This window comes from Sciurus carolinensis, chromosome 8 (genome assembly GCF_902686445.1).
Source record: "Sciurus carolinensis chromosome 8, mSciCar1.2, whole genome shotgun sequence".
Classification (NCBI taxonomy): Eukaryota; Metazoa; Chordata; class Mammalia; order Rodentia; family Sciuridae; genus Sciurus; species Sciurus carolinensis.
Genome location: NC_062220.1, coordinates 50,162,902 through 50,175,300, shown reverse-complemented (window position 1 = coordinate 50,175,300; position 12,399 = coordinate 50,162,902). Strand labels below are relative to the sequence as shown.

The 12,399-nt window shown below is 32.6% G+C and overlaps 1 protein-coding gene across 8 annotated transcripts in view; it reads left to right on the top strand.

The window, feature by feature from the left end:
- The window catches only part of Akap9 (A-kinase anchoring protein 9), a 125,331-nt gene that overhangs the window by 80,658 nt on the left and 32,274 nt on the right, over nucleotides 1-12,399 (top strand). For 5 of the 8 annotated variants that reach the window (XM_047560053.1, XM_047560049.1, XM_047560047.1 and 2 more), the window contains 5 exons: nucleotides 818-856; nucleotides 2,222-2,454; nucleotides 3,415-3,534; nucleotides 6,612-6,788; nucleotides 7,150-7,254. In XM_047560053.1, coding sequence (XP_047416009.1) covers nucleotides 818-856; nucleotides 2,222-2,454; nucleotides 3,415-3,534; nucleotides 6,612-6,788; nucleotides 7,150-7,254 — 674 coding nt within the window. The remainder of the gene's footprint in view (nucleotides 1-817; nucleotides 857-2,221; nucleotides 2,455-3,414; nucleotides 3,535-6,611; nucleotides 6,789-7,149; nucleotides 7,255-12,399) is intronic. The other 3 variants (XM_047560054.1, XM_047560048.1, XM_047560050.1) reach the window with 2 other exon arrangements.

The following is a 12,399-nucleotide window of genomic DNA, read 5'->3' as shown; positions in this document are numbered from 1 at the left end:
CAATGGTCTGATTTTAGTAATAAGCAGATGTGGAGGTTTTGGGCTTGCAAGCCAAATAGATTGAAAAGGTCAGTTGGTGCTAGAAGTGGGCTGACACCTAGTTTAGTCTGAGTTCAAAGAGAATTTAAATTTACAAGTAACCTTAATTTTTCCTTAAATGAGAAACTAAGTCATATCTTGAAGTTAAAGCTTATTTAGCAGTAAATGTCAATCTTTGTAATGGTAAAAATTTAAATTCTGTTTATTGTGTCCTCTCACTTTTTTTTTATATCCAGATTTTATAAATAGCTCAAAAAACTCAATATCAAAAACCAAGTGACCTACACAATAAATGGGTAAAAGAACTGACCAGACACTTTTCAAAAGAAGAAGTACAAATTACCAGTAATTGTATGAAAAATATTCAACCTCTCTAGCCATTAGGAAAAATCAAATCTACATTGAGATTGTAATTTGGTCCTATCAGAATGGCAATCATGAGGATACCTCACTTTTTTATAGTAAACAAAAGTTGGAATTGTAAACTAGTTTTTGTAATTTCATTTTATCAATTAAGAAATACAACATACGTTTTTTGTAAGATGAAGATTAGTCTACCACAGGTTTAGGGTTGTAATTTTTAATGTGGAAAAGAATACGTGCCATACATGTAAAATATTCAAGAAATATTGGAACTTTTCAAAATATATCCAGTGATGATAATCAGTGGCTTCAACATCTGTTTCTTATACATGTGGACACATACTTTACATTATTTTAGGCAATAGAAGATATATAATATTTTCGTTGTGTTTTGTCTTGTTTTCTGTCTTCATAGGACTAGTAGATGCTGCATTCGATGCAGCTCATGGAACAGGTGTGTGCATACAATTGGGTGGACTATTTTTGAGTGGTAGACTTAGACTCAAAATTTGAGTGATCCTTGGATTTTCAACTAACATCTCTAATTTTGAAGTTTTGCTGCTGTGTTTCATACTTACAGTTGTTCTATTTACTAACAAAACAGCTTATCTTACAATAAAATTTTACACTTTCATTTGAAATTAACAACTGAGATTCTAATGACCATCATCTTATTGTATCTATTTTGCACAAAACTTAAAAATTTTCAATTTTTCAAAGAAAATGTTGGGGTCTTTTTCTTGACTTTTCTTTATTTTTTTTTAACAAATATATTAAGCTCTTCTAGTACTATGACTTTCCAGAATGCTCTTCTAAGTCAGGAAGTTTATAAGATGATGGTAGCAAAAGGATCAATGAAATTCAATAAGAAGCCTTCTGATTGATTTACTTTATGTTAACATCTAATATCAGTGTAAAGATGTTTTCTATTGATTCCTAAGCCTGAGTACAGCATTGACATATCAGTTAGTATAAAGATTCTAGAGTTGTGTTCTTTCTATTTTCTTTATTAGAGGATTGGTTTATTTTTTCTTTATATACTTTATTATTATATTAATAATAATATTAACCAATACAAAAATGCTTACTATACTCCAGTCACTGTTTTTACATATTAAAACTCATTTGATTCCAAAATTGCTTTTAAAAGGTTGGTAATGATATTATTCCCATTTTAGATATAAGGAAACTAAAGATCATATTGAATATCATATAGAACAGAAGTGGCAAGCTAGGATTTGAAGCCATAGTCTGTTTCTAAGTGCTAACCACACTGTCTCTCACATATCAGTTTTCCCTTGATGCACATACATGTGAGCATGTAAAAACAACTTTTTAGTAATATGGATCTAATGAGGAATAAGAGTAACAGGAAATTCGGTTTATAGTCATATTTCTTCTGCAACTCTTGCTTGTGTAAATATTTACAGTGATTTGTGTATATATTGCATATGCATATAAAAGTGATTTATGGATTTGGAATGAATTAATTTTTGCATGAGGTAAAGAAAATGTTTTTTTCCTATACTTAAAATTAATTTGATTTTGTTCTTTTCTGAATAATGAAAAGTGGATTTTTTTGTCATTTGCTATGTTTTTACAAAAATGCTATTTTTGTGACAGGACTTTTTTGTTAATTCTGCGTAATTTTAATAATACTAGCTTATGTATGTAGAAGTAAGATATTTTGTTATTTTCATAAGAGAATACTTTTTAATGTATATTTAAAATATTTCTCAGCCTTTATTTCATGAAGGTAAAATTCATTGAAAACACCATTAATTGTAATTAACTCTATAATTCTACATATTATAAACAGAACTACTACATGAGACAGAAAAATTAATGAAGGAAAAGTTAGAGGTACAGTGTCAAGCTGAAAAAGTACGTGATGACCTTCAAAAACAAGTGAAAGCACTAGAAGTAGATGTCGAAGAACAAGTCACTAGGTTTATAGAGTTGGAACAAGAAAAAAATAATGAATTAATGGATATAAGACAGCAAAACCAAGCACTGGAAAAGCAATTAGAAAAAATGAGAAAATTTTTAGATGTAAGTATTTGCAACTTGATATTGATTTTTCTCAGTGGAATGCTACATGATACTATTCTGGGCTGTAATTTTAAATTATAGGGACTCCTGAATTAATAGTTTTGCATAAGTGTGTATTCTACCAATGGATCAAATATTCCAATAATTTTATTATCTGACAATCAAACTAATAAAACTAGGGCTGGGGATGTAATGTAGCTTAGTTGTAGAGCACTATTTAGCATGCATGAGGCCATTGGTTCAATCCCAAGCACCAAAAAAAAAAAAACCTTAATAACAACAGAAAGTAGTACAGTTAGCTTGTGAATAAGCCCTACTAGTTAACTTTTCAAAATTCAGAGTTAATCTTCTACTAGTCTCTTATTTAACCAGTAACCAAAGCAGGTAAGAATTCTACGAGCTAATTGGCCACCACAGGTAACAGTGTGGCACTTGGACTGGAATAGTTGTCGTGCTTCCATTGCTGTCTTCCAAAAAAGATGTTAAATCTCTAATTTTACATGTATTTTCTTCTTTAGGATTTCTTATAAGCCAGATTTTCCCTTCATATATCAGAGAATCAAAGTCTTATACATTTTAGTTATAATTTTAGGTATAAAACTTGGATTAAGATTTAAAAAATTGATTACCAGTTTGCTTATTTAATGACTTAGCAGTGTAATTCCTTTGTACAAGTGCATCCATCGAAGGAGAATTGTTATTTCATTCTGAGTTTAACATTACTTAAACAAAAAACAAATGTACTTCAAATAATTTTTAAATACTCACATTTTTGTGGAAGAGCCCAAATAGGCTACATAATCATACCGAAAAAAATTTTTAATCTTTGTGATTTGTGGTATTCTATTGTCATCAGTACTTTGTCTTCAAACAAAAGTAACTGGTAACTAAAGGGAAATAATAGGTTTAATAAATATTGTTTCTTGAATTACTATTGTTTCTATTATTGTGTAACTTTAGGAACAGACCGTTGACAGGGAACATGAGAGAGATGTGTTCCAACAGGAAATACAGAAACTTGAACAACAACTTAAGGTTGTACCTCGAATCCAGCATGTTGGTGAACATCAAACTAGAGAGGTAAGAACTTTATTGGTATTATCTACTTTATAGTAATTTTTATCTCAAGTTATAAGAGTTATATTATGAAAAACTTTTAAAAGTGAATATTTTCTATCATGTGTAAATCTTAAAAATCAGAAAATTAAATATTACTTAAATGTGAGGAGGTCATAGAAAGATTGTATTGAAATTTGGAATTATTTCCATCTTTATATATCTTCCAGTATTACTCAAATAATCTTCTCTGCCTATTTCTGCACTCCCATTCCCAACAAAACTGGTCAAAAGAGTTATCTTTAGTCACTACTAATCTATTTCCCATTCTCTTCATTTCCAACGTCTTTTTCTTTGAGTTTTATACCAGCTAGTATATTTAAACTGTTCCTGTGAAGGTTACCCAAAGCCTCTTGACTGTATCCAATAATCACCTCTCTGAATTTATTCTACTCAACTCTTCAGACACTCATAGTGTTCTGAAAGTACCTCCTTCTCTTGACTTCCTTGACACACCTGCCGTAAAGTGTGGTCTTCTCCTCTAGTCTTTGTTTCTCTTCTGCCTACCCAAAATAAATTAGGGGTGCCTCATGACTTAGTCTTAGGGGTCTTTTTCTTCCATATGTACATTTTCTTCCCAGGCAGTTATATATAAATTGCCCCACAATTATTCCTTTATCCCTAACATCTCTGTTGAACTTTGTATTTGAATTTTCAACTACCTACTCTGTCTCCATGTAGATGTCTCATGATTAACACATCCAAAGAAAAATTCTTGATTTCTGATTACCTTTTATCAAAAAGTCAAGCATAAAGTTATTCCTTCTTCATCTCAATAAATGCTGTACCTTCTGTATCTTCTCATTGCTAAGTTCTAGAATTCTTCCTCAATCCCAATTCTCCTTGGCCCTGATCCAAAACCATTGATGGATCAGATTTGTACTACATCTTTTTATTCCTTCCACCTTCATTTCCTTATGTCCTGGTTGTCATTATTTGCCTGGATGGGTGAGGTGGCCTCCTGACCAGTCAGTCTCCCTGCTTCTTTCTCACTCCCACTGTCCATTTTCCTCATATAGAACACTCTATATTTATTAAACAAATGCTGCATGAATGAGGGGAGATTCACTGTATATATTCCTAATGATTACTTGTCCTGGTTATAAAGAGGTTGTGCATGAGGTAAGGCAATCCCAGCATGGATCACGGCTCTGCTATTTAGTAGATGTATGACAGCGACTATGCTACTTAACATTTCAAATCTCTTATTTATTCATTTCTAAAATAAAGGTGGTAATGGCTCACACTGCACAGCAGTATTGGTAACACTTAAATTCAACTACTATTATTTCTGAAAATAATTTTATTGCTGAAAATTATTTATAGTTTCTAAGAAGTTCATTGTAACAAAATGTTAAATCTGCTAGAATAGCAGAGAGGTTATCAATTCCCTTGTTTGTAGTCATTGCCCTTATTTCTAACAAATGTATTTTTAGCTTTTGAAAAATAGTGGCTTGTTCATTGAAACTCAAAAGATTATTTACACTCTAGAACTTTGACTGCTATTTCCTATTATACAATTTTTTTTTCTTTTTTTTTTATTATTGTAAACAAATGGGATACATGTTGTTTCTCTATTTGTACATGGCATAAAGGCATACCATTTGTGTAATCATAAATTTACATAGGGTAATGTTGTTTGACTCATTCTGTTATTTTTTTCCCTTCCTCCCCACCCCTCCCACCCCTCTTTTCCCTCTATACAGTCCTTCCTTCCTCCATTCTTGCCCCCCTCCCTAAACCTAACTCTAACCCTAACACTAACCCCTCCCACCCCCCATTATGTGTCATCATCCACTTATTAGTGATATCATTCTTCCTTTGGTTTTTTGAGATTGGCTTATCTCACTTAGCATGATATTCTCCAGTTTCATCCATTTGCCTGCAAATGCCATAATTTTATCATTCTTTATGACTGAGTAATATTCCATTGTATATATATACCACAGTTTCTTTATCCATTCATCAATTGAAGGACATCTAGGTTGGTTCCACAATCTGGCTATTGTGAACTGAGCAGCTATGCCTATTATACAATTTTTGAAAGTTGACCTATCTCATTGGTGAGACTTTAAGCAACTAACAAGGCATGTTTGACTTTCTTTAGGAGTATGTGACCCATTTGTTCTCTACTTATCCTGCCAGAACTAATCCCAGCTTCTGGTTTTCTCAAGACCCAAAAATTCTAACTGTGAATATATATTATAATATGCCATTTTAATGTGCCTAATTTATATCCTTTTCTCGTGAACTTTCTCCAAAGCTTAGACAACCTATTATCATTAAAGTTTCTCCTCATTAACTTTGTTACTGTTACCTTTAAACCTGTAATTATAATAAAACTTGCATTTTTTAATGTTCTGAATAATAGGTATTGTTTTCTACAATTTCCTCCAAGTATTTCACTGTCACAGAGCCGTTAAATTGAAGGGACTTGCGTATCAGTCTTCAGAGATAAGTCCTGGGATATGTCATCATTTCTTTTGGATGGAGGAGAAACTTTTAAGACCCTTAAGTGCATAGATCTCTCTTACCACCCATCCTCATCTCTATTCTGGGGTGGTGGAATGTATAGATTGAATGTATGTTCTTTGCAAATAACTTATCAAAATCTAATTCATGAAAGATTTTTTTCAGGTTCTTACCTCACATTCTGAGAGTAAATCAGTAAATACTCTGCAAATTTGCTGTCTTCGAGGTCATAGGGTCTTAGTATGATTGCACCATTAGATAATTCAACATAATTCAAAAATGCGTTTTTCCCTTCTTGCTAGCTAGAGAAAGTCTCAAAAGAAAGAAATTTTCTTTAAAAGGATTGAGTGAAAGCAGTATTATTTGTTTATTTTCTAATGCTGCCTAGTTCTTATCAACTTGGGAAATGTCACCTTTGTTGGAGACAACAGTTGCTATCCTTATAAAAAAATGAAATTAGTATAGAACTTAAAATGTTTTTTGAAAAAATGTTTATTGAGACGAAGGTAGATATATTTAAAGTTATGAGCTGCTTAAATTTTTATTTATTTTGCTTATTACATTTTCAGGTTGAACAGTTAACAAATCATCTGAAAGAAAAAACAGACAAATGCAGTGAGCTCTTGCTATCAAAAGAACAGCTTCTGAGAGATATACAGGAGCGAAATGAAGAAATTGAAAAGCTAGAGTTCAGAGTAAGAGAACTGGAGCAAGCCTTACTTAGTAATGCAGACACCTATCAAAAGGTGTGACATTTTTGAGTTAACTTTATCAAGTGTTTTAATGACGAATAGTTTGATACACAAACATCAGAGCTAAATAAGGAAGCTTGGGATGGGGGCAGATGGTAGAGAGCCTTCATTTTTATCTGAGGAATTCATTTTAAGTGTCAAAAGTTCCTGTTTGAAATTATGAATGCATTCAAGGCTATCTGAAACTTTGATTATTCACTAATGTAGAGTTTGTCCTGATTGGAGAGAATTGATACTTCTCCAAAAGGAAACACACACACACACACACACACACACACACACACACACAATCACACACAATGAATAATTAGGATTTAATGTCTGAAAATTTGAGAAAATTCTTATATATTTAAAGGTAGAGGACCAAAAACAACTTGGATCCTTAGAAACTGAAGTAGAATTATCTCTAGAAGTGCAACTGCAGGCTGAACGAGATGCTATTGACAGAAAGGAAAAGGAGGTAAGGTCTTCTTTATATATATATATATATATATATATATATATGTGTGTGTGTGTGTGTGTGTGTGTGTGTGTGTATAAAAAAGTTTTTTTTGTTGTAGATGGACATAGTACGTTTATTTATTTATTTATGTGGTTCTGAGGATCGAACCCAGTGCCTTACACGAACTAGCCAAGCGCTCTCTATTGCTTTATTTTTAAATGACATATGGTTTGGATTATTTTAAAATCAGTTACTTTGAAAATATCATTTGAACAAAATGAAACTTATGGTCTAAAACCAAAGTATAGACTTTCTCAGTTCAGCGCCTAATTGATCAGTTGATCTAGAAGACAATAAACATGTGACCTGATAAACTTGTAAAAGGAAGACTATTCCCAGTAGAGGATAACCATTGTGAACACCTTGAAGCAGGAAGAAATTTAGAGAGGAAAAAAGGCTAGTTAAGCAGGTATGGACTGCATGAAGAGGACAGTGAAGAGATGTCCACTGTTCAGTGAACAGCTATTGCTGTTCTGTGAATTTGGGTTTACTTGCTCTTCTTTTTAAACTTTTCCCTGAGAATTTATAGTGTTGTTTTACAATGTATGAAGCTTGTGCTTAAAGGATTAATAATGAAGTAGCTCTAGGAATGTAGCTCAGTGTGAGTTTGAATCTGTAGCACCACAAAATAATTATAACAATAAAGTAACTATAAAGTTATCTTGTGTTGCTCTTCTCCCTCCTTCCTAAAGAAGAGAATCCAGTTAGGCAGAGCATGCCTATAGGCCCTGCTTCTCAGGAGGCTGAGGCAGGAGAATCACTTGAACCTAGGAGTTAAGCTCAGCCTGAGCAACATAATAATACCCTGTCTCAAAAAGAAAAAAGAATAGAAAAGAAAATTCACCTTTAGAACCATAGTAATTTTAACTTTCTTTTTCTACTAATAGTCTTCCTAAAACATAACATACTCAACATTATACAGCAATATATAATTTTTAATGTTTAAAAAGTTTTTTTTTGTTGTTTTGTTTTGTTTTTGGCAGTGCTGGGGATTGAACCCAGGGCCTTGTACTTGCAAGGCAAGCACTCTACCAACTGAGCTATCCCCAGCCCCTAAAAAGTTTTTAATTATGTTTTTGTCTCTTTCCATAGAATTTTCTCAGGACATTTAAATGTATTTTAACAAATACTTATTTTACTTAAATATTGTAGAACTATTGGTTAACAAGTACTTTGAAATCTACGTACAAGAATGATTTAGACATCGGGTAAAATTGACAGTTCAGAGAATTCGTAGTTCAGAGGAGAAAAAAGGAATCTGTAGAAATGACTGTCGTTGAAATGATCCTTGAGAAGGATCGATTTCCTATTATCACATAACATCTTAGAAGTTCTTGTTTTATTGGGTTTGGAGTTTTCATGGAGGCAGTATAAATACTTTTATGTGTAACTACCTCTGTATATTTGAAAGGAGTTAATATTTAATGATTTATTTCATACTAAATAATTTTCTCCCCAAAAAATGGGGCTTCACAATGGAATCTAAAAGCAGTGGTAGTTGATTATGGATACTTGGTTTAGCTTATTAGTGTTCTCTCTCTCTCTATCTCCATATATATATACATATATGTGTGTGTGTATATATATATATATATGTGTGTGTGTGTGTGCGTGTGTGTGTGTGTATATATATATATACATTATATATTTATATATATATATATATATATATAAATATATATATAAATTCCTCCCTCCCAGCGCAGGGGATCAAACAAAGGGCCTCACACAAGCATTCTACCACTGAGTTATTTCCTTAGCCCTAATTCTGTACATACATATATATGTATGTGTGTGTGTATAGATAGATAGATACACATACATATTTTTTGTTTCTTTGTTTGTTTGTTTTAACTGGGAGCCAGTACAGTGCTAGGCTGGCTATAAACTCCAAACTCCAGGGTTCAAGCAATCCTTCCACATCAGCTTCCTGAGTAGCCAGGACTACATTCATGTGCCATCATGCCCTATCATTTTTATTTCCTTTTGAATATAATATATATCTACCAATACCTTAATTTCTTGAATTAAGTTTCTAATAAACATATACCTTTTACTCTGAATCATAGTAGTAGTAGTTCAGAACTATAAGAAACTATAGAGAGCATCTATTAACTGACTCTCAGTTTTCACAGAGACCCAGAGCCAGAGATGTTGAGTGAATAACAGATTAACAGCTGACCTTCATCTACTTGTTTTAAATAATTATAATGAGTACTCTGTCAGAACCCACTCCCTTAACCTATAACCGAATAATGAGAGGTATGAATGTAGAATTAAGACATGTCTTTTAATGAAAATAACTAAAGCATTCTATCATGAAAACTAGGCAAATATTTTCAGATATCCTATTGAGTATAAACATAAGATATCCTTATATATCATTGTAGTTGAGACGCTTTCAAATACTCTCACAACCTAGAATTGCATAAAACATTTCTTTGAAAGTTTGTGAGACTATTTAGAAATGTGGGATAATAAAAAGAAGAAAACTTTGGAAGCAAAGAGCTTCAGGATTATAGGAAAAGGAAAATAATATGGAGAAAATAGAAATTTTATTTTTAGGAAAAGATTCCTTCAGTAAATTTTAGCTCTTTGTAGAACTAATGAGCTCTAGTTTACAGACAGCAATATATTTAACTTTGTTGAGGACTGAGTGATAAAAGTTGTAAGTATATTAACTGCCTTACACCATTAACCCTTAACATTCTCCCTGGGAACAGACTCTGTTATCTTATTTTGCCAATGTGTAACCTGATCCTTAAGAGAGGTTAGTACTTAGTACAGATAAAATTTCTCCCAGAATTTGCTGGTTCTGGAACCTTCTGATGCTGTGCTGCCAGAACATTGGATATGTTTTGCTTGTTAGTGAGAAGTGTTAAAGGCTGTCATTCAACATTTATTAAGCTGTTACTGCATGTAGAGCCTTTCTTTCCAATTGTAAAACCAACACCAGACTTCAAGGAATCTGCTATATATACTATTGTAAAAAGAGAAAAAACACTTAAAAGAAAAAGAGGTGCAAATTAGAGTAATCCAAATAGTCTAGATATCAATTGGTAGATAAACAAGATTAAAACAAGTTTAAACCTTTCTAATGTTCTTACGGTTTGAGTGGTTATAAACTCAATAATAAGACAGCCTAGTACTGAAACTAGAGTCTGCTTGAATAACAAGAATGTTCTGTAGTGTCATTTGGAGGAATTAAATAAAGTCTGATGTGATATCTCAAATTCAGCTACTTAAAAGTAAAATGTTAATACTTGAGATCAGTCCTCCTCTGCATATGAATCACCTAGGGATCTCGTTAAAATCCAGGGCTTGAGTGCAGCATAAGATTCTGTACTTTAAACTCAAATGATGCCTATTTTGCTGCTCCAGAGACCATACTTTGAGTATCAGGGCTTTAGACATAGAGCTAAGAATTTGACTATTGAGTGATGTAACAAAAAAAGAAAAAAAAAAAAGTCATGTGAGGTAGGGCAGCAATTTTGAACTTAAATAACTATGTATGTGTTGATATTATAATACCTTGACATCAAAAGTTGTTGTAGAAGATAAGAATAGGTATAAGTACTGTCAGATAACTTTGAAGAAGATACAGTCATCACAATTTTCAACAAACTAACCTGGTAATTATATATGTACCACCACTAAATGTATTTAAATGTCTACAGAGTTTAATATCAGTGTTAACAGAAAAAAATTAAATATGAGTCTTAGACATTAGTTATTAGAAACAGAATAAATTATAGTTTAGGAGTGGAACTCCCCTGGTTCAAAAGGTGGTTTCACCACATACTAGACATGTGACCTCAGGACAAGTTGATTCTTGCTATAACTCCCTTCCTCACTTCTGAAATGGGGATAATCATAGAATAGATCTCATAAGGTTGTTAGAGGGTTTTTAAAAAATAACAATATATAAAGCACTTTGTACTCTGCCAAGCAGTAAATTGTCTATAAATGATAGCTGTAATTTAGTATTGGTACCCTTTCTGTTTAAGAAATATTAGACTAATCTTTAAGGCCTTGCTTTGCCGGTGCTAGAATAATTCTAATTATGTGATGTATCCGTGTGTAAGCCCCTTTTCAACTCTAAGGCACTTAATGATTTATGGTTGGCTCTGAGCCAGTTGCCACTAAACACTGCTTCTGCATCTTAGGTTGCTGTTAATGCTACATTTTTGATCGTCAAGTAAATACATGTTTATAAATTCAATCATTAAATATTAAGTAGCTGTGAAGCAGTGAACTAAAATGACTATTAATGTCCTCAGTCAAACCCAGTTTTTTCTTTTAAGTAGGGCAATAACTAGCTCCTAATATTTGTCATCAGGTCCATTTTTTTTTTGTATAATCTTCAAAGAGGATTGTTTCACCTTTATTACTAATAATCTGTCTTAAAAAATCAAAAAATCAATTTAAATTTCTGTTTTCCTACCAGTAGGAGCACTCTAATTTTCTACTAAAATCATATTGTTAACTTCCTCTAAGGTCTGCAACTCAGACCTAAGGATCTCTTGACCTTGTTTCTTACCTCTGCTTCCTTCTGCTTAAGTAAACCACAAGGCAGCCAGACCTTTCAGTGGATTAATTAGATATTTGTGACTATATTTAGTTAGTCTTACTTGATATTAGAATAACTGATTTAATTTTGTATTTTTTTCTAAGCTTTTCAATAGCACCTGAATTTAACATAAGAATTAATATGTGGACTCCTCCTTTCTGTGACTCTTTTGTGCTTCGTTAGAGAATACTTCGGGTAGGGCTAGGGATATAGCTCAGTTTGGTAGAGTGCTTGCCTCACATGCCCAAGGCCCTGGGTTCAATCCCCAGCACAGCAAAAAAAAAAAATACTTTGGGTAGAAAATATTTCCTGGTGTACTTCTTTAAGGTATTTCTGCTTTGGCAAGATGGTTTAAGAATGTGCAGCATGACAGGTGTGGTAGCATATACCTGTAATCCCAGTGACTCGGAAATCTAAGGCAGGAGGATTGCAAGGTTGAGGCCAGTCTCAGCAACTTAGTTAAATCCTAAGCAACTTAGGGAGACTTTGTCTAAAAAAATATAATATGGAAAAAAGGACTTGGGATGTGGTTC